The sequence below is a fragment of the Myxine glutinosa genome, unplaced genomic scaffold (genome assembly GCF_964187855.1).
Source record: "Myxine glutinosa unplaced genomic scaffold, kmMyxGlut1.1 SCAFFOLD_2686, whole genome shotgun sequence".
NCBI classification, from domain to species: Eukaryota; Metazoa; Chordata; class Myxini; order Myxiniformes; family Myxinidae; genus Myxine; species Myxine glutinosa.
In genome coordinates this window covers 5,984-30,000 of record NW_027618780.1, presented here as the reverse complement: position 1 = coordinate 30,000, position 24,017 = coordinate 5,984, and the positions used below count along the sequence as shown (strand labels likewise).

General features: G+C 45.4%; 1 protein-coding gene across 1 annotated transcript; it reads right to left on the bottom strand.

Annotated features, from left to right (window-relative positions):
- Positions 1-6,648: 6,648 nt before the first annotated feature.
- LOC137432046 (uncharacterized) lies at positions 6,649-22,091 on the bottom strand. The gene is made up of 5 exons (XM_078769479.1): positions 21,992-22,091; positions 17,246-17,320; positions 8,354-8,481; positions 8,041-8,241; positions 6,649-7,624 (listed from the first exon to the last, which is right to left on the bottom strand). The coding sequence occupies exons 1-5, from the start codon at positions 22,089-22,091 to the stop codon at positions 7,187-7,189; spliced, it is 942 nt and encodes a 313-aa protein (XP_078625605.1). The 3' UTR covers positions 6,649-7,186.
- Between the last annotated feature and the right edge of the window lie 1,926 nt (positions 22,092-24,017).

Below are 24,017 nucleotides of genomic sequence, written 5' to 3'. Positions count from 1 at the left end.
GTTTTTGGCCCAATCTCTTAATGGTGAAGAATCATTGTAAAATTCTAGTAGCCGGATCCGAATCCAGATCTTCACCAAAATCTAATCATTTCGTTATTGTCACATACGCTACATATCTGCCAAATTTCATCCGAATCCGTCCACAACCTTTTGAGATATTTTGTTAACAGACAAACAGGTAAACAGACAGACAGGGGTGAAAACATAACCTCCATGCACCTTTGGTGGTGGCGGTAATAATGGTTGTCGATGGGTGTTTGATTGGAGGTTTAATCTCAAGCAGAATGTGAGCACATTTGAAACGCTCACATGCACTTCTGGGATATTGCCACCAGGGGGTGCTCTCAACATGCATCGTGATGTTCAAGCGAGGTTTCTGTTAAACAACCTTCGAGTATACTGTGTCCAACTGTTTTTACCAGCCAGGAATCTTCCCTTTTTTTAACCTTCCTCCCAACAGTTAGGGGTCAGTTTCTCGGATTTGCCTTCTCCATTCTCCTCCATCTTCTATATCTTCTTCTCTCAATCGTTTGTTCTTCAAATCTTCAAGTCAACATGGGGCTCTCAACGGAATCATTTCATCTCCTCTACCTGTCAAGGGTGGAGTACCCCAAGGCAGTGTTCTTGGCCTCATCCTATTGCTAACCTTCATGAATGATCTCTCTGACTCTCTGGAAAATCCTTTTTTATCTCTATGCTGACGACTGCGCACACTCTCTGCCGTGACATCCCTCATCCTTCTGACAGACCCTGACAAAACCTGATCAAATCAAAAATCCAAAAAACAAAAACAAAATCTGACAGACCCGATCTCTATGCAGCTTCTTCCCTCTCCTCAGAGCTTGACAAAATCACAAACTGGTCAAGCACTTGAAACATGTCTTGCAATGCTGAGAAATCCCACACACTCTCTCTCTCCAAAAGGCTCGTTCTGCAAATCCTCCAATCGACTTTCTCAACAACAATCTCAAAGAGGTTCAGTCACTCAAACTCTTGGGTCTCACTCTCAGCCATGATCTCTCTTGGACAAGCCACATTTCAATGCTGGCCTGCAAAGCCATTTAAATAATTGAGCTTTAAGGGGGTCTACCGGGGGTCAAAGTAGATTCAGGTTTGACCCCCCCAAAATAGTTATTTGCTTGCTTCTCTGAAACTACACACGATTTTGATGAAACTTTTTACGGCGTAGCCCATCGGGCGAAGCCGTCTAGAACAGTGTTTGTCCGTCCATATGTATGTCCCCTCGAACGTATACCAATCAGAGCTGAGGATATGGTCACATGACAGGGTGATGTGAATACGTCAGATGTCATTACGGCAGTACGGCGGCTGACTCTCCACACACTGCCATTTTGATTTATATGCCGTTCATGCCGAACATATCGTCGAACCTGTCATACATCACAATCACCATGCTCTACCTTTATGTTTTTCATTCAGTGTGAAACACAAACAAACCGATTGTTAAAATGACCATCAAATATCGAAACCATCGGCATTACGACTCTCCCACCAATACGGTATGAATACCCCTTTTGCGTTATGACTCATCTTCGGACCACTTTGGACAAATTAAGCCCAGGTTTCTTAATACAGTAGTGTATCGTTTTAGTAGTATCTTTTTCGTCATAATAATATCGTAAATATGACCACAACACTTTAATCCCAATGTCGTGAATGGAAAGTTCAGGGATTGAAGCGGTGTATGGTTCATGATCAATGATCTAAGCATGTTCGGTACTAATTTAATAACCGAGGAAGTAGGGAATTAGCCTCGGTTTTTTTATAGTAGCCGGCGAAGCTGGTGTTGTCAATAAACGAGTACGTATTATGTTGAAAACCTGATTATGCCTTGGCTCGAGAATCCGAAGCGCAGTGGACGCAGCCATCTTGCGGAGGCGGAAGTATGCATAACAAATTTAAAACGTTCATTAGGAGTTTCTTTCACCCGTCATCGTTTGATTCACAATCTTATGCACCTCCAATGTATTATTAAAATACTTTAAGACCAACATCGGCCCGCACGGGCCTGGTTATCTTCAACGAAACGCGTCACCAAACACCGGACCCAATGAGATTCGAGCATTTGAAAAAATATTTCTAAAATGAAATCACTCACTGGATGGAGTGCTGGAGACAGCCATCGACCGGATGCGGAAGTTTGCATAAAACAATTGCGAAAAAGTTCAATAGGAGTTTGTTTCACCCGTCGTTCTTTGATTCACAATCTCATGAAACCTCTAATTAGTAGGTTAAGACCAACCTCGTTATCTTCAACGAAAATCGTCATCAAACACCAAAACCAATGAGATTCGAGCATTTGAAAAAATATTATTACGCGTTTCGGACGGTGAAAACGGCGTCAGATATTCTAAAATTGACGAAGAATTATTTTTTAGAAATCTCGCGGCCGTACGGGATAGTTTTTCACGGCCAGAAATATGGTATAAGCGGTTTACATATTTAGTTTAGAAATACGGCTAGTTTTTCACGGCCGGAAATATCCGAAGTTGAGATGGAATTCACCGAATTAATCACTGCAAGCTAACGTCTTCTGGTAGACGAAGCTGCCGTGCCCAGAGAGTCAGAGAACCAGCCCTGGCGCCTGACAGCGACTGAAGTTAGAAGACTACACACTTACTGTGAAAACGTATGTTAAGCCCAGTTAAAAATAGGCCTTAAGTTAGCACATCGTATAGTTACTTCCTTAAGCTTCTTGTGACATTTATTGTATTGTATGCAAGTATTGCCATTGGGGAGGACTGTCTGCTCTTCTCTTTTACCAAGTCTTACCAGGTACGGTACCTACTACACCTACCTACTACCAACTACCTACCTACCTACTACCAACTACCTAACCTACTGATGCCATGGTGATGGGTAAAATAGTGGCAAGAGGTATGCAGGTATTGGGGAGGACTGTCTGCTCTTCTCTTTTACCAAGTCTTAGCAGGTACGGTACCTACTACACCTACCTACTACCAACTACCTAACCTACTGATACCATAGTGATGGGTAAAATAGTGGCAAGAGGCTTTGGCTTCGCCGGCTCATTGCGGCTTTGCAGTCGGTACTAGTAATATCATTTTCGAAATAATGATAACGTAACGTTAATATTATAGTAAATCTAATCATAACACTAATCACTTCGTAGTGACTGCAAACTTACTGGAAGTTAAAATATATCAGTTTTGTGTCCGTTACGTCATATACGTCTATGATGTCATTACGACGGCTGACTGCACCAACCGACATTTTAATTTACAAGTACACCCACTCATTACGGGAGTGTCAGGAAGGATCATTCCTCTTTGGGGTATAGAGATTACAGTCGATCTATGGTCGGGTCTCAAGAACATTGGGTGTGTGTTCATTTACCAAGGTTTTTGTGCAGAGATCGCCATTTGGTTTAAGCATTCGGGGCAAGCACTCCATTCAAAACCGTTAAGGAACGGGTGGCTCGGCAAGCTCTAGCTAGCTGCTTGGTAAATGAGCACACCTCCAAACCATGTGGGGTATATAGATTACAGTAGATCTTCGCTCAGTTCTGTAAGTAAAACTTACCTCATGGATGTCGAGATTCCTCCAAATTTCTTTGTTTAATGTTATAGACAGCATTAACGACTGTTTAAAAAGCTAATCATGTGTGTTTGTGGTTTATAATATTTTACAAGCCAGGCTTCGCCGCTGTGAGGCTTTTGGTATTGTTTTTAATACATGGGCTACAGCTCGTAATACAGCTGACACACACACACACACACACACACACACACACACACACACACACACACACACACACACACACACACACACACACACACACACACACACACACACTCAATAACATAATGACGAGACAAACACTCAACACAGCCAATGAGCTTGGGGGAAGCGTCGTCACTACCCTCACTTCCCGGGATACTCTGGGTAGGGCCTACCATTGACGTCATAACAATGGCGCCGCTTTTCTAACCGTACTCAGTGGGGCATTTCCTCAAGAGGAATTTCCTCCTCCCCATGGATGCCAACCGAAGGGGATTGTCCGTGCTCTATCCTTTTCATGCCCAGGAAGCAGCACGTACCATTTAAAAAAATCTTTGGTATGACTTGAACCGGTACAAACCGGATGGGTGTTTTTTAGGAGACACCATCTCCTTACTGGGTGGCCCTTGGCTCCCTCACGGAGCTCATCTGCCTTTAGCCAGGTGTTTTTGGTTTTTATTTCTGCCCTTAGCCAGGTGTCAAAATAAATTGGGCCCCGAGGGGTCTACAAATGGGTTGCCCCCCTAAAATAGTTTTTTTTTGTTTAAAGTTTTATGATTGCATTTGTGGAAGTATTCGACTAATTAGAAGATGTTGAGTTAATGTCCTTGTTACGGATTCGTCACTTCCGTTGTTGTGGTTTTCATCCACTGTAAACATTTTTGATTCCATGTACTATTATTGGTTTCAAAAGGTTTATTGTGTATGCACTGTTTTCAAAAGGTGAAAAAGTTAGTGTTAAAAGAAACCGGAAACCGGATCGGGAACCGGGACGACGACGAAGAAGAGGAAGAGGGAAAAGAAGGCGGAGCGAGTGGAGTTGGACAAGAAGCATAGTGGCTTTGCGGTCTGGAGTGAACATTGACGAGCAAGAGTCACGAGTGAACTTTGGCTTTCCCGGGAAAGGGATTCCTGCGACAGAGTTGTTATCACTGTGACAGATCAACCTGCGTGTCAGGTTTTGCGGTCGATTCCGAAGAGAATCGTTGGACTGCCGTTATGTCTCGAGAACGGGCCGTCGGCCATTTTGACTCGCGCGCTTTGCACGTCGCGCAAGGTTTCTTTGCTTCACTACAGCCATTTTCACCGCATCCCGACGTGGATCGGGCATGTGTGTGGGTAACGTGGATTTTGAAGGTAAATCTGAGGTTCGCCGACTGTGAGCCGTGAAACGTCCATACCCGAGGGTGTGATTTCCCGGTCGCCTGGAGGGCGCCTTTGGATTTCCCAATCGCCTTGAGGGCGCCTTTGCACAGCTTTGGCCGCGTGACTGTGACTGTTGTCCGAACGGGATTCTGGTCTCGATTAGACATCGTTCTGACGATCGCTGGAGGGGATCGACTTTGGCTTGAAACCGGAATCAACTCTGGTTTGAAGCCGGGAAAGAGACATTGGGGATGTTCTTGTTTCACTCACTTGGAGCACAGTGAGTTATATATTACGAAACTGATGGTACTGATGGTATAGGATATATATTGATTGTACTTTTGATTACTATTATTGTTGTACTGTTATTCTTGTGTGATCTTAATACAATATTTGTTTTTGGTAACAATTGGTGTGGCTTCACCATTGATCTTTGACATACAGAATAACACATTTTTCTGCCGTGACTCCTCTCGGGGCTCGGAGGTACACCGTGACCAGGGGGTTCGGGGAGGAGCACGTAACAGTCCTAAAGATAATTATGCAATTTTTAGGTAATATTCTCAATACTGTATATATAAAGTGAAATTGGTGACTTTCTGATACATCCTGAGAGAATGCTGAAACTTTTTTTGGAAGTGGGAAAGGGGTTTCAGAACCTTACTTCGTGGTTTCAAAAATGTTTGCAGAACATTACTTCCTGGAGGAAAGGCAGCATGTATTATTAATTTATTGTCTAAGACAATACGGTACAATTTGAAATGATGTAATCCGCCCAAGATTGCTTGGTGCGCATGCGCAGGAACCCCTAGTAACAAAGTCAGTCGGGGCGGTCTGGACATATTTCATGCCTCCCAGATAAAGATTGTAGAATGAAACGCCGAAAAAACTTTTAAAGAAGCCGATCATACTTGTAAGCGTACCAACAACAATTAAGGGGTGTGTCTCTGCACAACAAAACAGTTAGATAACTTCCTGGTCGATTGTAGAATTTGTATGTTGCAGTCCATACTGCAAAAACTTCCGGCGTTGTGAGTCCGTGAAAGGCCAAAAATCCGTAGAGGTGGGGGGTGGTGGGAGTGGGTGTCGTGGGAGCTGCGAGGGCATTATACATATATATTTATTTATATTTTGTTTGGTTCTGGAGCCACAAGAGAAACTATACTCGATTTTTGCATCTATTGGTGAAAGGAGCATCTGTGGGCTGTGGCATTCGTGTGTATGTGTGCTTTAACCACGGCCACCACAAGCTAATTGTATTAAAAGGAAATTATAGGAACCCAACTCCAATCATCCACGGATATTTCTCGTATATCCGATATCGCGAGGCCGATTTTCATCCAGGAACAGAACAATCATGGTTAACCATTTTGAAATTGCCACGCCTTCATCTAAATGGTACCTTCCAGCAGGCAAGTTGCTGACTATGGTACATTAACAGTATTCCGTTTTATTTATTTTTTCAAGTTTTATGTTCAGTTTCTTTTTTGTGTTAATAAAAATGGTCTGTTGCGTTTCTAAATGGTTTAGTTGTATACCTTGACCCAGAAAATGTATGTTTAGACACCAATGTTGTGATCCTAAGTAGCTTAGAAGCTGAGAAAGTGGAAGGAAGGAGGAAGCGGTTCCTATCAAAAATGGAAAGCTAAGGTATCGGGTAACATGTGGGAAAAATGGTACCTTTCAGCAGGGGGGGGGGGGGGGGGGAGTGTTGGGGAATATGACACTGAAAGCAGAATTGTAGTTTTGAAGTTTTTAATAATAAATTAATCACATAAATAATCCAAAATATAAATATCAGAAACCCAAAATATAAATATCAAAAAACCCAAAATATAAATATCGAATCAGAATATATAATATAAATAAAATAAATAGTTTCAGAATAAAAATCCATCAAGTGAACAATTAAAGTGGAGCTAAAATACAAGTGAACAATTTCTTCAATAACAAGTACAGACATTGTATGTAAACCAACATCAGTGCAAACAGGTTGGGCAGAGAGATATTATCTGCAGTTTGAAACCTTGCATTGTCCCATTGTTTGTATTTCTTTTTTTATCCAGACATCCAGGCTCGAGGACAAGTTAAACGACAGAGGGCAGCATGTTCACAGTCTGGCAAGGAATTGAAAGAGGAACATGGAGACAGGACGTTGCACAGGAGTCGATGAGCGAAGGAAAGGGGCATGGGGGGGGGGGGGGGGCTCAATGAGAGGGGCAGGACAGATCAGGGTTAGGAATGGGAGAAAGCCTGAATTGGCCAAGGACAGCAATTTTTATGGGCTGGAAGAAGAAGCACGAGGAACCAGATTAGCATTCTCTGAACCAATTTCTTTCTGATCGTCCGTGGTCACGTCCATCTGTGGCTCATCCGTTGTCACTCCTGGCTCATCCGTTGTCACTTCTGGCTCATCCGTTGTCACTTCTGGCTCATCCGTTGTCACTTCTGGCTCATCCGTTGTCACTTCTGGCTCATCCGTTGTCACTTCTAACTGTGGCTCATCCGTTGTCACTTCGATCCGTGGCACTTCCGTCGTCACGATCATTGCTTCTGCTGTGGTACTTGGTTTACCTGCTAGTGACGCGAACGCGTCACGCAGGTCGCGCAGAATGACGTAACCAATCGTGTCACGAACCAATCGATTCTTGGGCATCTTCATGTCGGCCGTGACGTCATCGTGAAAGGCACACGAGTTCTTCTTATTTGCCTCGAGCTGGGGAGTAAGAGAATAGAGCATTATATTATTACAGAGCCCATTGAAACAGTTTTGGAAACAAAGGAACGGTGAGTACAATACGTCGGAATGCGCGGGGGGCGGGGCCGCGGCGCAAGCTCCGCCCTCGACTTTGCAAAGTTTTCGGTTCCGCCTTCGTGCTGTCCAGAAGTTCCCGAAACTCCCCTTTACATGTGCATGTACCCTACGCCAGCACTGATTGTGTATTAAACGGAGAAATAAAATACCGAGCTGAAAAACAAAAATGGGGCTCGAACAATTTGCCTCCAATAGTGGTCAAAGCAAAGTGACAAAGTCTTCATTGCCTACCGATACATGCGAAGGTAAAGCACCTGGTCACAGCACGAATATACATGGCGCCGCACGGAAGCAGAGCGCACCGAAATGAAACTCACAGCGTGAAGGAGCGTACAGGTGTCTGCCTGCAGGATCTCCAGGTAGCGCGGAGGGTGAGGGTTCCACCCAACGAAGACGTGAAGGCGTGCGGCGAGCAGGTACACCTTTCGCCCCGGAGTTGAAGAAGTCAACGGTGTCAGGATGGCAGCTTCGTCGTGGACACTATATCTACGGTGAGGATCCCCCAGCCATGAGGTTGTCTGGAACGTCAAAGTAACAGTAGACACGTTAGTCACTGACAACGGCAACAGTTGTAGTACAAAAAAAAAAAAGAGTCCATTATTATCGTTATAACTACAGTCGTAATCTCACGTATTGTTGTAGCGCTTGCTCCGACAGAGACATCAAGTGCGAACTGAGCCTCGACAGACGATCTGCAGCTGGTGCCGCCCAGATGTTGCCCACGTGACACACAGCGAGCACAGCCACGATGACGTGCCCTGATGGACAGGGAGGGAAAGGAGGTATTGATGTCATCTTAATATGGCATCACATTTCAGAATTAACGCCTGTAAAAAGATCGAAATAATTTATACCATATCTTACTGAATATTTTTGCAAAGAGTAAAGATGGTCAAAAATAAACCTGAAACAAATCATTTTCTCTACTAAAGAACCGCTGGTGGGTGAAGATGAAACTACCGAACTTAAGCTCAGCTTGAGATGGAATTGCAATAGGTTAACAATGCAAGAGGTGAGTACAAAATGGCAAGGAAAGGTAAAAACGGTAAATTAGGTAGTTTTGAGTTCAAGAGGACAATAAATCGACATATCAACTGTTGGAATAATAATGACACAAGAAAATAGACAGAAAAGTGTTTCTTACAATAAGCCATCTCTTAATGTTCAACAGTTCTTTTCCTACGGAGAGTCCTGTCCTTGTCCTTCTAACCTCCTGTCTCAGTCTCTCCCTGCCATGTCTGCCCCTTTTTATGCTTGAAGAAGAGACATCTATCTGCATGCCCTTGTACTTTCCACCAAATACACTTTCGGACATTGGGAACTCTTTCTTTCTCTCCATTTCCCTTCCTTACTAATTGTCCAGCACTTCCTCCACCGAGCATTCCTAACCCACACTCACTTTCGTTCTGAGAAGGAGAGAGATCTGATAAATCCCAAACAATTAGAATAACCGTATTGCTTCTCGAGTGTCGTCATGTGGTTTTTGTCTGAAGCATGACCTCACTGTGTGCTACACACACACACACACACACATATATATATATATATATATATATATATATGTATGTTATGTACATGTTATGTAAATATATATCATTATATATTACTATATAAGAGAGCTGTTGGTCTGTCTGTCTGTCTGTCTGTGTGTATGTCGCCATTTTTCTCAGAGATGGCTCAACGGATCTTCCTCAAACTTTCAGAGGTTCATCAGTGAGTGTCTGGGAGTGTTTGAGGCAAAAAAGAAAAGAAATTGAAAAAGAAAAGTTCGTTTTTTTGGAATTTTAAATCATCGCTCTAAAGCGAAAGCGACTAAAGCTCTAAATCATCGCTTTAAAAGTGCATCAGCCTTTTTGAATAATGACAGTTATAATTATATATAAGTACACATTCACAAAAAAATAAATACAAAACAATTCTCAAACATCTGAACATAAAGAAATCAAACCATTCCGCAAGCATAATAAGTTGGAAGTAAGGCTTCTTCTTCTTACTGAACGTCATCATACTTAACTCAGAAACGTGATAAACGGCACATTCAGCAGCATATATTGAACGAAAAGGTAAAATTATGATTTGACATTGTGATGGATTCTGATTTGGATGTAATTGCTTTTCCATTTTATTTGCCCTCATTTCAAATATGTTAATGTTTCTTTTTTCTCTTGAACAACGCCAGGTACTCCAGGTATAAACGCTTATATACTTTACTCAGGGTACAAATAGAAATACAACTTTGTCTGGGGGGGGGGGGGGGGGGGGTAACATAGGCTATGTGGCCGCAGCCTCATGCAGGGGTGTGGGAGACCAGGAGAGGGGCGTACATTTTCTATGAAAATGTGTACCGTGTAGCGCCACCTGGTGATGGTGGCAGAGGGTATTACAATTTCCTTTTTTTACCTGGGCAACACTGAGGTTAGAGGGTATTACAATTTCCTTTTTTACCTGGGCAACACTGGGCAACACGGTTAAAGCACTCTTTGCACGGGTAAATTTTTTCCCCTTCTCATCCCCCCTTCCCCAAAACGGAGGAGCCTGTTAAAGCCACCCCCCCCCCCCAAAGATGTATATGTAGTATATCTTTCCCCTCCCTCTCTCCTCACGTCTCCTGCATCCTCCTTCCCCCCCCCCCCCCCCCTCCTGCCGGGTACTCCTGCTAGTATATATATACAGTATATATATATATATGTTACGTATATATGCATATGTTATGTATATATATATATATATATTCACAAAATAACTTTTACATATGCATGTACATATTATGTGGCCGCATTATTATCCCCCAGATCATATATATATATATATATATATATATATATATATATATATATATATATATATATATATATATATATATATTGTTACATACGGCGTCGAGGCACCAACACGAGTGCACCAGTTACCTCGAGGGTAGCATGGTAGAAAAGATTTGCGGACAATAATATGTCCTGTCTGTTATTACACAGGTGAAACACCAACGTACGACACCAGGCAGAAGGAGATTTAATAAACAATATTTATTAATCCCTAACGTGTACTTTTAAAATACTTATACTAATTACTACTGATTAAAAGTAACACTCAGTGATTAAAAATCCCCCAGATCATAAAGCACACATATCACAGTAGTCGGGCAGCTTAGCAAAAGGATGTGGACGTTCTGGACAAAAGCGCTAAATTTTCCCCACTTTCTTCCCATAGCTTTCGCTTTCCATTTTTGGTAGGAACTACTTCCTCCGAATACATTATTTTTTGCAGTATTTTCAGTGACGATGGTACATTAACAGTATTCCGTTTTAATTTTTTTTCAAGTTTTATGTTCAGTTTATTTTTTGAGTTAATAAAAATTGTCTGTTGCGTTTCTAAATGGTATAGTTGTATTCCTTGACCCAGAAAATGTATGTTTAGACACCAAGATTGTGATCCTAAGTGGCTTAGAAGGTGAGATATTGGTAGATATAGATTTTTACATGGCGGCTATCTTGAAAATCCAAGATGGCCGCCATAATGTATTCGGAGGAAGTGGTTCCTATCAAAAATGAAAAGCTAAGGTAACGGGTAACATGTGGGGAAAAATTGGCGCTTTTGTCCGTAACGTCCATATCCATGTCAAATCCGGCCCTAAGATACCTGACTACAGGTTTCAATGCAGTCACGAGTCTACCAAAACTTCAGCAGGTGATAAAGTTTATGAAAAAGGGTCAGGAGTTCACACGTTCAAATAATCTTGTCCAGCTGGGTTGTACAGGGTTAACTCCGACCGTGTCGATCACGTTGAATGTCCTCCCCGGTGAGCTTGGAACCACCAGGGCACAAAGGTGACTTCTGAAGCCTCAAATCACACCGCATGCTGTTAAAGAACACAAAGCGTACCTGCTGCTGAAGTGAAGAGAGAGAGAGAGAGAGTGTGGGGGTTGGCAAGTTCCTTACCCGTCTCGACTCAACCGGAGGGGAGATGTCTGCGGCGATGTCGTCTCTGGGACACCAGCCAGGCAGCAGTCGTTGAGTACCAGCCAGCAGGTAGGAACGATCAGCCTCCGCAGGTGTGCAGCAGGTTCGAGAACCGTGGCTTGGAGTGTGGAACCCGTGGTGGTCCGCCTGCAGCACTCACGGTCTCTTCACTGGATGCTGCTTTTAAAACGAAATGCCTCAGCACACCGCAGTTCCATCTGGCTTTCTCTCTCCTCTCTCCTGAAACTCCTACATCCTCAGAGGCCTAATTTATGGTCATTTTCAAGGCCGGTGCTGCCGTCTAGCCGATATGTTTGCATTCCAAAATCCAGTACAAAGGGTTGTGGCCATGAATCGGTTCGGTGTGTCCCTTTAAAAATAGTTCTTCAGACCAATTCTCTTTCATGTGAGAGCATCAATTCGACGACTCGTCTAAACATCGTGGCAAGCCGGCTCATCTCCACTTCGTTATCAATTGCATATCTTGACCGTCCACAGCTGCCGATAACCCACTGGTTTGAAATGAACAACTTTAACAAAGTATAGATTTTGCACCTCTAACTACATGATGAACCACTGTTATGATATACAGTCGTGGCCAAAAATATTGGCACCCTTGCACTTTTTTCAAATAATTCACAATATTCCCTAAAAATAAGTTGAAATTGACAAAAGTATTTGGTCTCCACAATTCTTTATTCCACTGTTAATATTACAGAACCTTTGTTTTTGATTCAGAAAAATTGGTCAAATTTGATTTCGGTCAAATCCGTTTCTGGTGTTTGTTCCCCCTCCATCCCCTCCCTTACCTCAAATGGCCACACAGTTGACATCGCACGTGACAAAGCCGAATGCCTCAACTCTGTGTTTGCCTCAAAATCCTTAGTCCCAAACCCATCTCTCTCTGTTCCCACCTTTCCCAGTCGAACCAAACTGCTCCTGGACTCTGTGACCTTCTCTCCTGACAAGGTGGAGGAGTTTTTGTCAAACCTCGACTCTGATTCTGCAACTGGACCAGATGGCATCAGCCTAAAATCCTGCGCTGCCGCTCTATCTCACCCTCTCTCTGTTCTTTTCACCCTATCCTTTGCTCAAGGTCATCTGCCAGCATCCTGGAAATCAGCAAACATTACCGCTTTACACAAAAAAGGTGCAAAAACAGATCCTTGCAACTACAGACCAATCAGCCTGCTCCCAATTATCAGCAAAGTCATGGAATCCATCATTGCTTCGGATATGAAATCTTTCCTCTTCTCCAATGGCTTGATCTCTGATCATCAATTTGGTTTCAGACCAGGTCACTCTACTCTGGACATGCTGCTTCTGCTGTCTCAACAATGGATGGAGGTCCTCAATGCCAAACAGGAAATCAGAGCTGTCTCCCTTGACATATCACGTGCCTTCGATACGGTCTGGCACCCAGCTCTGCTCACCAAACTCTCCTCCTATGGTATCCATGGAAATCTCCATGCATGGCTTGCGGACTTCCTCTCTGGTCATAGTCAACGTGTGGCCCTGAATGGATTTCTCTCATCTCCCCTTCCCGTTCAGGCTGGAGTTCCCCAAGGCAGTGTGCTCGGCCCTGTGCTTTTTCTGGTCTTTATCAATGATCTCTCCGACTCTCTGGAAAATCCTCTGTATCTCTTTGCTGATGACTCCACTCTCTGCCGCTCCATTCCTCTTCCCTCAGATCGGCAGTCTGCAGCCTCCTCACTCTCTGAAGACCTGGACAAAATCACAGACTGGTCAAACATGTGGAACATGTCTTTCAATCCTGACAAATCTCACACTCTTACTATGTCTCTCCGAAAAGATCGACTGGACAACCCTCCCATCTACTTTCTCAACAATCCTCTCCAAGAAGTTCTGTCGCTCAAGCTTTTGGGTCTCACCATCTGCCATGATCTTTCTTGGGAAAACCACATTTCCAAGCTGGCCTCCAAAGCCAGTCGCCGACTGGGCATCCTCCGTCGTGCGAAGTCCTTCCTAGGCACACCTGAGCTCCTCACCACATACAAGGCTTTCATCCGCAGCTCAATGGAATACTGTTCTCCCCTATGGGCTGGTGCTCCTGCCTCACACCTGGCTCGGCTTCACGCTGTTGAATCCAAAGCTTTCAGAATCATTGGAATCTCCCGCGATGAAGCTATCTCTGAGGGCCTTTCACTCACTCACCGCAGGCAGGTAGGTGGTCTTTCTGTCTTCTACCGACTCCTCTCCGGCCTTGCTCCCCCAGCTCTCTCTGTGCTCTGTCCCCCAAATATTCCTACAGGTCGCACAAGATCTGCCAGCCACCCTCTGATGGTTAAACTGCCGAAATCTCGGCTCTCTGCTCACCTTCACTCTTTCATTCCTCTTTTCTCCCGCCTCTGGAACAAACTCCCACACTCACTTCAATCACACTCCTCCCTCCAGGTCTTCAAAACAGCTGTTCACCACCATCTCTTATCTTCCCCCATCCAAAACCTTGATCTTTTCTACCCCCACTAATTCACCCCAGATCCACCTTGTTTGAAATTCCAACTTCTTTCCTGGAAGTCTTGGCAGTGTCCATATGTTTTATACCTCTCCCACCCCCCCCCCCCCTTCCCATGCCTCCCCCCCAAAGCCCTCTCCCTCCCACAGTTCTCTCGATGTCTCCATGTCTCTCGGTCCCTGCTCTCAAATGTTGTGTTTGTGTCCTTCCCCCTCTCTCCCCATCTTGTCTACCGCTCCCGATGTTATTTGTTTTGTGTGTCTGTTTGTCTTTCTGTGTGATTAATGTTCGCTCTTTCACGAGCCTCGATCTTGTATACAAAAAAAAACAAAAAAAAACAAAAAAAACAATATATCATTTTAAATCAGAAACTAAAAAGAAACGGCAATGACAACATTATTGATCCCCGAGACTTATTATTTGGCAGCACAATCTTTGGACAAAATAACTGCAGTCAAGCGCTTCCTATAGCCATGAATGAGCTTCCTACATCTCTCTACTGGCAGTTTGACCCACTCTTCTTGTGCAAACTGCTCCAGTTCTCCCAGATTTGAAGGATGCCTTCTCCCAACTGCTGTTTTCAGATCTCCCCACAGATGTTCAATGGGATTTAGATCTGGACTCATTACTGGCCACTTCAGAACAGTCCAGCGTTTTGTCTTGAACAATTCCTGGGTGCTTTTTGAAGTGTGTTTGGGGTCATTGTCCTGCTGCAAGGCCAATGACCTTCGACAGAGACCCAGCTTTCTGACACTGGGTTGAACATTGCGCTCCAAAATTCCTTGGTAATCTCCTGATTTCATGATGCCATGCACACATTCAAGGCACCCCGTGCCAGAGGCAGCACAGCAACCCCAAAACATCACTGAACCACCTCCATGTTTGACTGTAGGGAAGGTGTTCTTTTCTTTGAAGGCTTCATTTTGTTTTCTGTAAACATAGAGATGATGTGCTTTACCAAAAAGCTCTAATTTGGTCTCATCTGTCCACAGGATATTCTCCCAGGAGGATTTTGACTTGGTCAGGTGTGTTTTGGAAAACTCCAGTCAGGCTTTCTTATTTCCCTCTCTCAGCAATGGGGTCCTCCTGGGTCTCCTACCATAGAACCCCCTTTCATTGAGTTGACGATGGATGGTGTGAGTTGAAACTGTCGTACCTTGTGTCTGAAGGTCAGCTTGAATCTGTTTGGCAGTTGAACAAGGTGCTTTCTCCACCATTCGAACAATCCTTCGCTGCAATCTTCGATCAAGTTTTCTCTTGCGGCCACGTCCAGGGAGGTTGGCTACAGTGCCATGGGCCTTAAACTTCCTGATAGCATTGCGTACGGTGGACACAGGAACATCAAGGTCTCTGGAGATGGACCTGTAGCCTTGAGATTGTCCATATTTGGCTACAATATTGTGTCTGACCTCCTCAGACAATTCTCTGGTTTTCTTTCTTTTCTCCAAAGTTCAATTCAAATCCAAAGTAAAGGAGTATCACCTGCTTGAAATATAATTATTCCTTACAACTGCTAAAAGGTGCCAATAATATTGTCCAGGCCATTTTATGATTTCTGTGTGGAATAAGCTAAGATTTAGGAATTTTTATCAGATTTTCTGCCCCCCCCCCCTCCAAACTAAAGAAATACACATGTGGATACCAAAATATTTTTTAATTTCAACAATTATCTGCAAGAAATGGTGCATTATTTGAAAAAGGTGTAAGGGTACCAATATTTTTGCATATATAAATATACATATACGAGTATATGTATATATGTATGTATGTATGTTTATGGGGGGTAGGCAATGGATTACCTTAGTCCAGGTAGAATTGTATCGGATAGTGTGCTCCAAATGTCGTGATGAAGAAGAAGAACCCCATGCACCTTCTTGGGCACCCGTTAGACCGGATGTCGTGTTCGTGTATCTTTGTCCCCATGATGAGGGGTGGGGTTATGTTAATTAGTTAGGGATTAATAGTAAATTCGCTGGATGTAAATGGCCTCTGTGATTGCTCCTTTGTTTGTTATAACGCACACACCACACCCGCCATGCACTCCACACCTAAAATAAACACCAAATAAAAGTAACCGGAAAAAGGACATTGAACAATACCGCTGGTGCCGCCAGCCGCCACATCGCAACATCAAGCAGGCAGGTCCGTGAGGCCACACCCTGAAGAGCAGTGATTTGTCCGGTACCATAGAGCGAGGAGATGGACTCGCTGATTGGAGCACGCACGGACATCATTGGATGACGTAAGAGCCTTGGGAACAAAAGACTGTGTCCCGACATTTTCCATCTCTTGGTTCCTGGTGTTAGTGAAAGGTGGACGAATTTGCGTTCTCTCTCTCTCTCTCTGCTTCTGGATTTCATGGCGTGCAGTCAGAATTTTATATATCTCACACTTTGTATCCCGAGCTGACGAAAAGCGGTCACAGTTCGTCTGCTTCTTGGTTCTGGATTTCATGGCGAATATTCACATTTTCCGACGTCTTGAGCCAAGGATATTGGTGTCATGCAGTCGGACATTGTTGCTTTTTGGTCCGGGCGATCGGTTCGAGCAGCCACATTTTCCTTTCCCTGGCTCATTGGTGCTGACGTTGCAGGGGGCTGTCCACGCTGAGAGACGGCGGTGCTGTGTGGAGCAGATGGCAAGTGGACGGGCGCGGCCTGCTTACTTCATGCTTGGTGGCTGGAGGAACGAACTGCGCGCCAAGGCGTGTTTTCCTGTGCAGGGACGCGGGGCCCCAACGGTCTCCAATGAGGTTCAATAGCCACTCAAAGCCGAGTCCACTACATTTTTACTTTCGATTATTTTATCATTCCCTTGTGTTGTATATGAGTCTGTATAGGAGCGCTCCATTTAGGAATTTTAGTTTACTGTGCATTTATTTGTTTCCTGGCCTTTCTTTTAATAAACCTTTTTATTGTTGCAATTGAATTCCATGTCGGGTTGAGTTGATTACCAGGGTTGAAGACGTCCAGTGGGATCCGTGCAGGTAAGAGATTCGCTACCCTTCGCTGCCCTCATCTCCCGCGTGTATTCACACTGCCATTGGATTGAATGCCTCGGAGTGTAAAGCTCGATCGGCTACCCATTACCTTGGAGGATCTTAATCGCCAGGAACATGACCACTGGTGTCAGGAGTAGGATACGAACTTTCCGACACCATTCACCTGGTGTCAGGAGTGTGGGAGTCGAACCCAGCGGACACTCGGTGTCCGAGGGTTGCGAGTTCGATACTCGCTGAGTGGCAAATTGCGCTCAGCTTTCGGAATTCAAAATTATTAACTGCCTCTCTCTCTCAGAGGGAGGATCGATTGTAGTACTGGGGTGTCCAAATTTAATAGTTGATTGGTGTGCGAAGCACAACATCGCGCTCTCGAAAAATTTAAATTGATTTTTTTTCTGAGGTAAAATACGCGCGCTGTAGAACTACTTTCTCACCGCAGATGGCGGAAGTGAGTGAGATGGCCGAGCGGCTGGAGGTTCCTGAAGAGCACAGAAGCGGGCCGAGGGTAGGTGGTTGTGAGAATAAGATTGGAACCTCCCCTGTTTCTAAGCGATCAAACAGGGAAGCAGGTGCTGTGGCTTACTAGGCCTGTATCGGAAAATATATGGGGGGAATGAGTGAACGAAAGAAGGAAGAATTTAAAGCCTTCTTGAATGCACCAGTAGATTGTAAATTGGTTGTCCTATTAAAAAATTTGGATGCCTGTAGTGAAGAAATGAGAGGGATAATGAGGGCAAGTAGTGAATGATTGGAGGCCTGTAGTGAACAATTGGATGCCGAGACTGAAGAAATAAAAGCCCAAAGAGAGAGTGGGAGTGATATTGGGGCACCAGCTAAGGCATGTCTCAAAGTAGAAAGAGAAAACTCAAATTTAAATAGGGAATGTTTGGAAGTAAATGGGGAATGTTTGGAAGTAAAAGGGGAATGTTTAACTGAAAAAGGCCTGGAAGGCTGTCGGGCTTGTGTGGATGCTGGAATGCAACAACAGGGAGCGGAATTGGGTGTGCAGCAGGAGATTGCACACCCGTGGGTAGGTGTGCGCTGAGTGGGTGTGTGCAGAAGTGCACCCCCATGGTTGTTACAGAGGATGTAACGGAGTGCACGAGTAGAATGAGTGCACCAGGATGTGCGCGAGAGAAGTGTGTAATGGAGTGTGTGAGCAGCGAGTGGTGTGCACCTGAGTGTGGAACGGAAGAGAGTGCACGGAGAGAGAGTGCAGTAGTAGAATGCAGGGGATGTATGGGAGGCGCTGGAGCGCCACATTTTGTGAGCGTAGAAAGGGTTGCGTGTGGATGTGAGAATGCGATCCGAGCATCGACGCAGACCGGGACAGCGTTTAAACCGACGTACAGCCAACGCGAGCTCTCGGGGCATGGTGTTCTTTGTGTGCTGTGGGAGCCGGCGGGGATCGTTGCCGCGGCGCTCTTGCAAGGAGCAGCGTGCACGATTCTGGCCGGGCCGCCCTGTATGGTCGGTGCCGTGCCGTGGCGCAAGGGGCAAACGGCACGATTCCAGGGGTAGGCCAGGTCGGACCTTCGCCCCCTGGCGGGCGCGGTGCTCCGGCCAGGGAAGGTTGGGTCATTGGGCCGGAGACCGGAAGACTCCGCGCCGGGATGGTGCCTGGAACCTCGGTCCGAGTATGCCTCCTCCCCAGAATCGAAAATGCCGGACGGACCCAACCTACAGGAGAGTGACAATCCGCATGCATTGCTCGGCTTTGCGAATCCGAACTATAAGGACGCTGTATTCCCGCACGGAGAGGCTCAAGTGGACGGATAGTAATAGCAGTAGTGATGGCGAATGGTAGCTTTACCATTCACCATGCTGTTGGGGCACATGAGCAGTAGAGTATGGGGTTTGGCAGTGTAAACTAGCCAGGGCAGGCTAGGATAATTGTTAGGGATTTAGAAGTGACTTTAGGAGACTTGAGATGTAAGTAGTGACATTGTACATGTAGTGGGGACGTAGTCAGATTCGGTGGATGATAATGACGAGGGATGTGCTTAGCGTAAGGGATGACAGGGAAAGCACTAGTATTGGAGGGAAGCAGCTAGCTAGATGATGCTGTGTGTGTGAGTATGAGGAAGCGCTTCAGGTGCAAATGAGGAATTGGGAATGAGAGTCTTTGTAGTGAGAGTGGTGTGGAGTGCATGGTGCGAAGGAGTGGATGGGGGAAGATGGACCCCTTCACGAATACCCGGGGAGGGTAGTTTAAAGTTAGGTAGAGGGAGTAGGTAAATTGTTTGGATATTGACATCTGTGGTGCGAGTAGTAGCAAGTTGTTGCTTTGAGGGGTGCATGAGTAAGTGGAATGGCTGGGCGTGTGAGCCTGTTAGTGAGTATGGTTAAATGAGCACTCTGCCACTGGTAGTCTGTCGGCCAGGTGAGGCCGCAGGTAGGCTCTGGGAGCCAGTTAGGGTCAGTGTAGTGTTCAGCGGGGCCCGAGGATCCGAGAGAAGGACCCGGGTAGCCCAATGCCAGAGAGGGCATTAGTGGGGTGAGAGAGCCAGGAGGGCCTTCCCCAAGTTAGGGTAGTCGCAGGAGCTAGGCAAGCTTGGGTGGCGACTTCAGTGGCGGAGGTGCGCAGGTAGGTAGACCTGCTGGTAGAACCACACGACCCAGCCCCGAAATTGTGCGAGGGCACAGTATTGAAAAATGGGGGTAGTGAGACCCCAAATTGCGAGGCACCATAGTATGGTCAATGGGAATTGGTTTCTAGAACCACATAGTGTAAAGAGGCCAATTGGATTGGCAGGGCAAGACCCCGGGTAGTGTAAGAGAGTTAATGTCATTTAGAAGGATAGCTAGGATCAGAATCTCTTCGCACCATACACATGCACTCACCGAGGTGACAGGACTCCACACCAGGTTTTTGCAAATGTTTGGAATGTAAGACGCATCATGACGTGGGTGAGACATTGTGTGTATTCCATCCCTTCCTTCTTGGGAGGGATTGGGGACGAATTTGGTATAGAGGGGGGATAGAAAAGACGAGACGGTAGAGACGGAATTTGTAAATTGTAAAGTGTAAATACGGGGAAGGGCAGGGGTAGAGTAGGTGACATGGGGGGTCACGTACGGCTAGGGACGAGCTTTCTCCGCTCGCCCCTCCGCGCCCCTCATGTTGCATTACCTTGCATTGTGTGTACCCTTGCGCCCTTGCCCCCGCTAACCTCTGCTTGTCTCTCCTCCCCACCCATGGACCCATGGTATTTTGTTGAGGGGAGTGTGCAGGTGTCCTGAGCAGTGTGGCTGCACCTTTGCGCTGCACCCTGCTGCCTGCCGCCTGCACTGATACACCATATGGACCACACGTTCTGTGGCCTGGCACCTTTGCTGGGGCAGACCATTGCTGCCAGCAGCATCTTACTTGCGGACCACTGTTCTTAAGTGGCGCACATGCCATGCAGTCGGGCCACCTAAGCTGTCCCTGCTGGCCAAAACAAAATAAAAAGCAGACACGGTTTGTGCACTTTTTATTGATCTTTGGTGTGTCAGGACGAGAAGACATTCAGTTTCATAATGGCACACCGAAGAACATGAAGCAAGAAGATCCATCGGCCCAGCAGCCAAGCACAAGGCATCATTTATTAGTTTTGGAAATGTGATGATTGTGCATTTTTGGTGATGGTGCTTTCTGTGCATTTTTTATTTTATTTTGGTGCATATGGGTGTATGGTGTATTGGTGCAGTGCATTGCAATTGTGTTTCCTCTTTTCAAAAATTCCTTCTCTCTTCCCACAAAAGACAGGTCCTGGGTTGTAGTGTAAATAATTAGTTAGTAGTCTTGTAAATAACATGCTCCCCACCGGCTTTATGTGTAGTTTGAAAATAATTCCGTAATTCGGTTAATTGTGGGCGTGAGTCAGTTAGATAGTACACAACGCAGCAGGTGGGACATATCTAGTGTTTAAAATGGTCGCACTCAGGGTGTTAGGTGTGGTTACCCTCTACATTTAACCTAAGTGTCACACTAATTTAAAAGGTAGTCCTGACCCTTGCTTGAAGCTGGCTGTCCTCACTGGTATGTGGTTCGGCTCGGGGATGAGCCTGGCGAAAGGAGGGGTGCAGTGTTGCGGTTTTGAGAACCCACACAGGTAACAACATTAAAGGTTAAAGGTTGCACCCCATAGTTAGGCCTCATGCAACACGTAGGTCACCTTAGAACGTTAGTTATTTCTTAGTATATGTGAGATAAGGCCATTTCCAATAGTTGCATCTGTGTTGTGTAAAACAAATAAGAGTAGGCCCCATTCAGTTTTCAGCTCCCTCCAATCGACTCCATTGCGCACTATCCAGTCTGCACCCCATTGCCCCTCACAGTTTGTTACGCGTTGGGCCGGCAGCGTTAGCTGCCAGTTGCTCGCTCAAACCAGCCCAAATGCCACGAGGTAAGGCCCGAAAAGGGGGCGGAGCGCAAGGGTGGGGGTGTGGCCACGTCAGGCAGCCATCAAGGGCGGAGCCGGTAAGACCCCATCAACCAACCAGGGGCTGAGGCGACATCGCCTGACAGGGTGTGGCTGGACATTCCAGAGGGTTCGCTGGGCATGGCAATAAAACCCTTCGCGCGAGGCCCACACCCCAGTTATGAGCCGGGGTCCTCTGTTGAACGAGTTATGAGCCGGGGTCCTCTGTTGAATGAGTTATGAGCCGGGGTCCTCTGTTGAACGAGTTATGAGCCGGGGTCCTCTGTTGAACGAGTTATGAGCTGGGGTCCTCTGTTGAACGAGTTATGAGCCGGGGTCCTCTGTTGAACGAGTTATGAGAAGGGAGAGGCAGGCGCTCGAGTATTGAGAAGGACTTGCACGATTGCGTTTTTACCAAGAGAACTTACGTGGTATTGAAGGACTGTCCAAGGACTCGCGTGCATACGGCAGTGGCAAAGAACCGGGACTTGGCTTGGCTTTGGTGACATCATTGTGGAAGTGGCGCATTGTACCGAGCGATACTGGGAGCGTGTATAAAGGCGCCGGTACAACTATTACGTACGCAGTATAATCGCCAGCTTACCGATCCCCCCCAATGTAATTGTCCGATCCGCGCCACCGACACGCGGCGATCTTGCCTGCCGTCGACCATCACCATCTGCTTCGTGGTACGAGTCGGAGACTGGAGCGAGCTGTGGACGCCATCGGTGGACCCTCAACCGGACCATCTACAACCCCGTGTGAGTCTGAGCCTGAGTCTGAGTGCGAATGGGCCCGTGTCCAGGGATAAGTACGATCGTATAAGGCTGCCCTGTGTATCTGCTTCTTCCTCTTCCCTGTACATTGCTTCTCTTCCTCTTCTTATTTGTACAAAGTGTGTACTTCTCTTCCTTCCCATACAATTGTAAATAAATTCCTTGTTCTTCCTGTTTTTCCTCTTAATTCGATCGTCTTAGTGATTTCTCCATTGGGTAAGCGTGGCACGATCACAACCGCTCCAATCGGGTTAGTTCTCGTTAACGGCCCGAATCGCGGCTCGCTAATCGCTCGGCGTGTCCACTAACGCCGTGGTTCGGGTGGGGTTATTTCCTTGCTTCACGGCCGGTGTTAGTACTTAGGTAATAAGACTAATTCGGCTTACAACCCTATTTAACACCGACCGGAAGGAACGTGATAGCCCCGGACCGCGTCTGCCAGTAAAAGGACAAGGGGATTAATCCCCCCTTGATAAGAGGAAGGCCGACGTCTGAGATCCGCAACAATATATTTGTATATATATATATATATATATATATATATATATATATATATATATATATATATATATATATATATATACACACACTGTATATATACTGTATATATACTGTATATATATATATATATATATATATATATATATGTATATATTTCGAGGAAAGTGTGCTCAATGATGCGAAGCACCAGGATGAGAGTTTGCAGTTGGATGGACAATCGAAACCTCGCTATTTCCTCTGAGCCATCCTCCACCGTCTACATAATGGGTTTTTTTTCTCAACTTAAAAACAATCTGCAGCAGAAATACGACCATCTTGCGTGAACTTCGAGTTTATTCAGAGATCACAAAAAGGTGTCATGACAAGGCAAAATTAATGAACGGATAAAAGCAATTTGGCCATTAAGCATGGCACAGGTGCCAGAACGGCAGTTTAAAGTCAAGTCACAAGACCCGCTCGAGGGCGAACTCGCTGAATGTCAACTGAGCGATCTTTGGGAAGTTTCCTGAGTCGTTGCGACACACCTGAGGTAATCCTTGCTTTATTTGGGTTTGCGTTGGAGAAACGAATGTGTCTGCACACGCTTGTTACAGCTGCCATTGTCCTCCATGCATCGGGACTATTGAGCATGTCAATTATATCGAGATCGATGGCTGATCACCTGCTGATGGAACACGTTACGCATTTCATTTACGATAAAACTTTCACGCTATTTAAATGGGTTCCCGAGGCTTGAGAGGAAAAGCAGTGAGAACGGCTTTATTAAAGGAACTCGCTCTGAATCATTGGGTCCATTTAATGAGGGGGTGTAGTGTTGGGACAGAGGGGTTTCCCGCCGTGTCTGGTGACATGTTCGTTGTATGTTTTGTCTGCTCGAGCTATATTTATCAGGCGTACAATCTTCAAACACATTCGATATGTTCACAATGGATTCCCCCATTTAACATTGTTGTTGTTTATTATTATCAATGTAAATATTGCTATTTATTAATATTACAGTATTTAGGAAAATTCGATGTTTTTGAAATAAAGTTTGCAGTCTTCTATGTTATGTTTTATCACATTGCGTTAAATTTCAGTCTCCATGATCTTTTAGGATTTGAGTTAATTTTTTATCGTATAAGATGTAAAAAGAAGCAAACAGAACTCCGATCCACCTCGAAGGCCTTCATCCACA

Coding starts and splice junctions, on each gene's coding strand:
- LOC137432046 (XM_078769479.1), bottom strand. CDS start 22,091: ATGCGCCACTTCCACAATGATGTCACCAAAGCCAAGCCAAGTCCCGGT. Junction 8,482..17,245: donor GGCGATTAAGATCCTCCAAG/GTAATGGGTAGC, acceptor CCTGTCCATCAG/GGCACGTCATCGTGGCTGTG. Junction 8,242..8,353: donor AGCAAGCGCTACAACAATAC/GTGAGATTACGA, acceptor TTGACGTTCCAG/ACAACCTCATGGCTGGGGGA.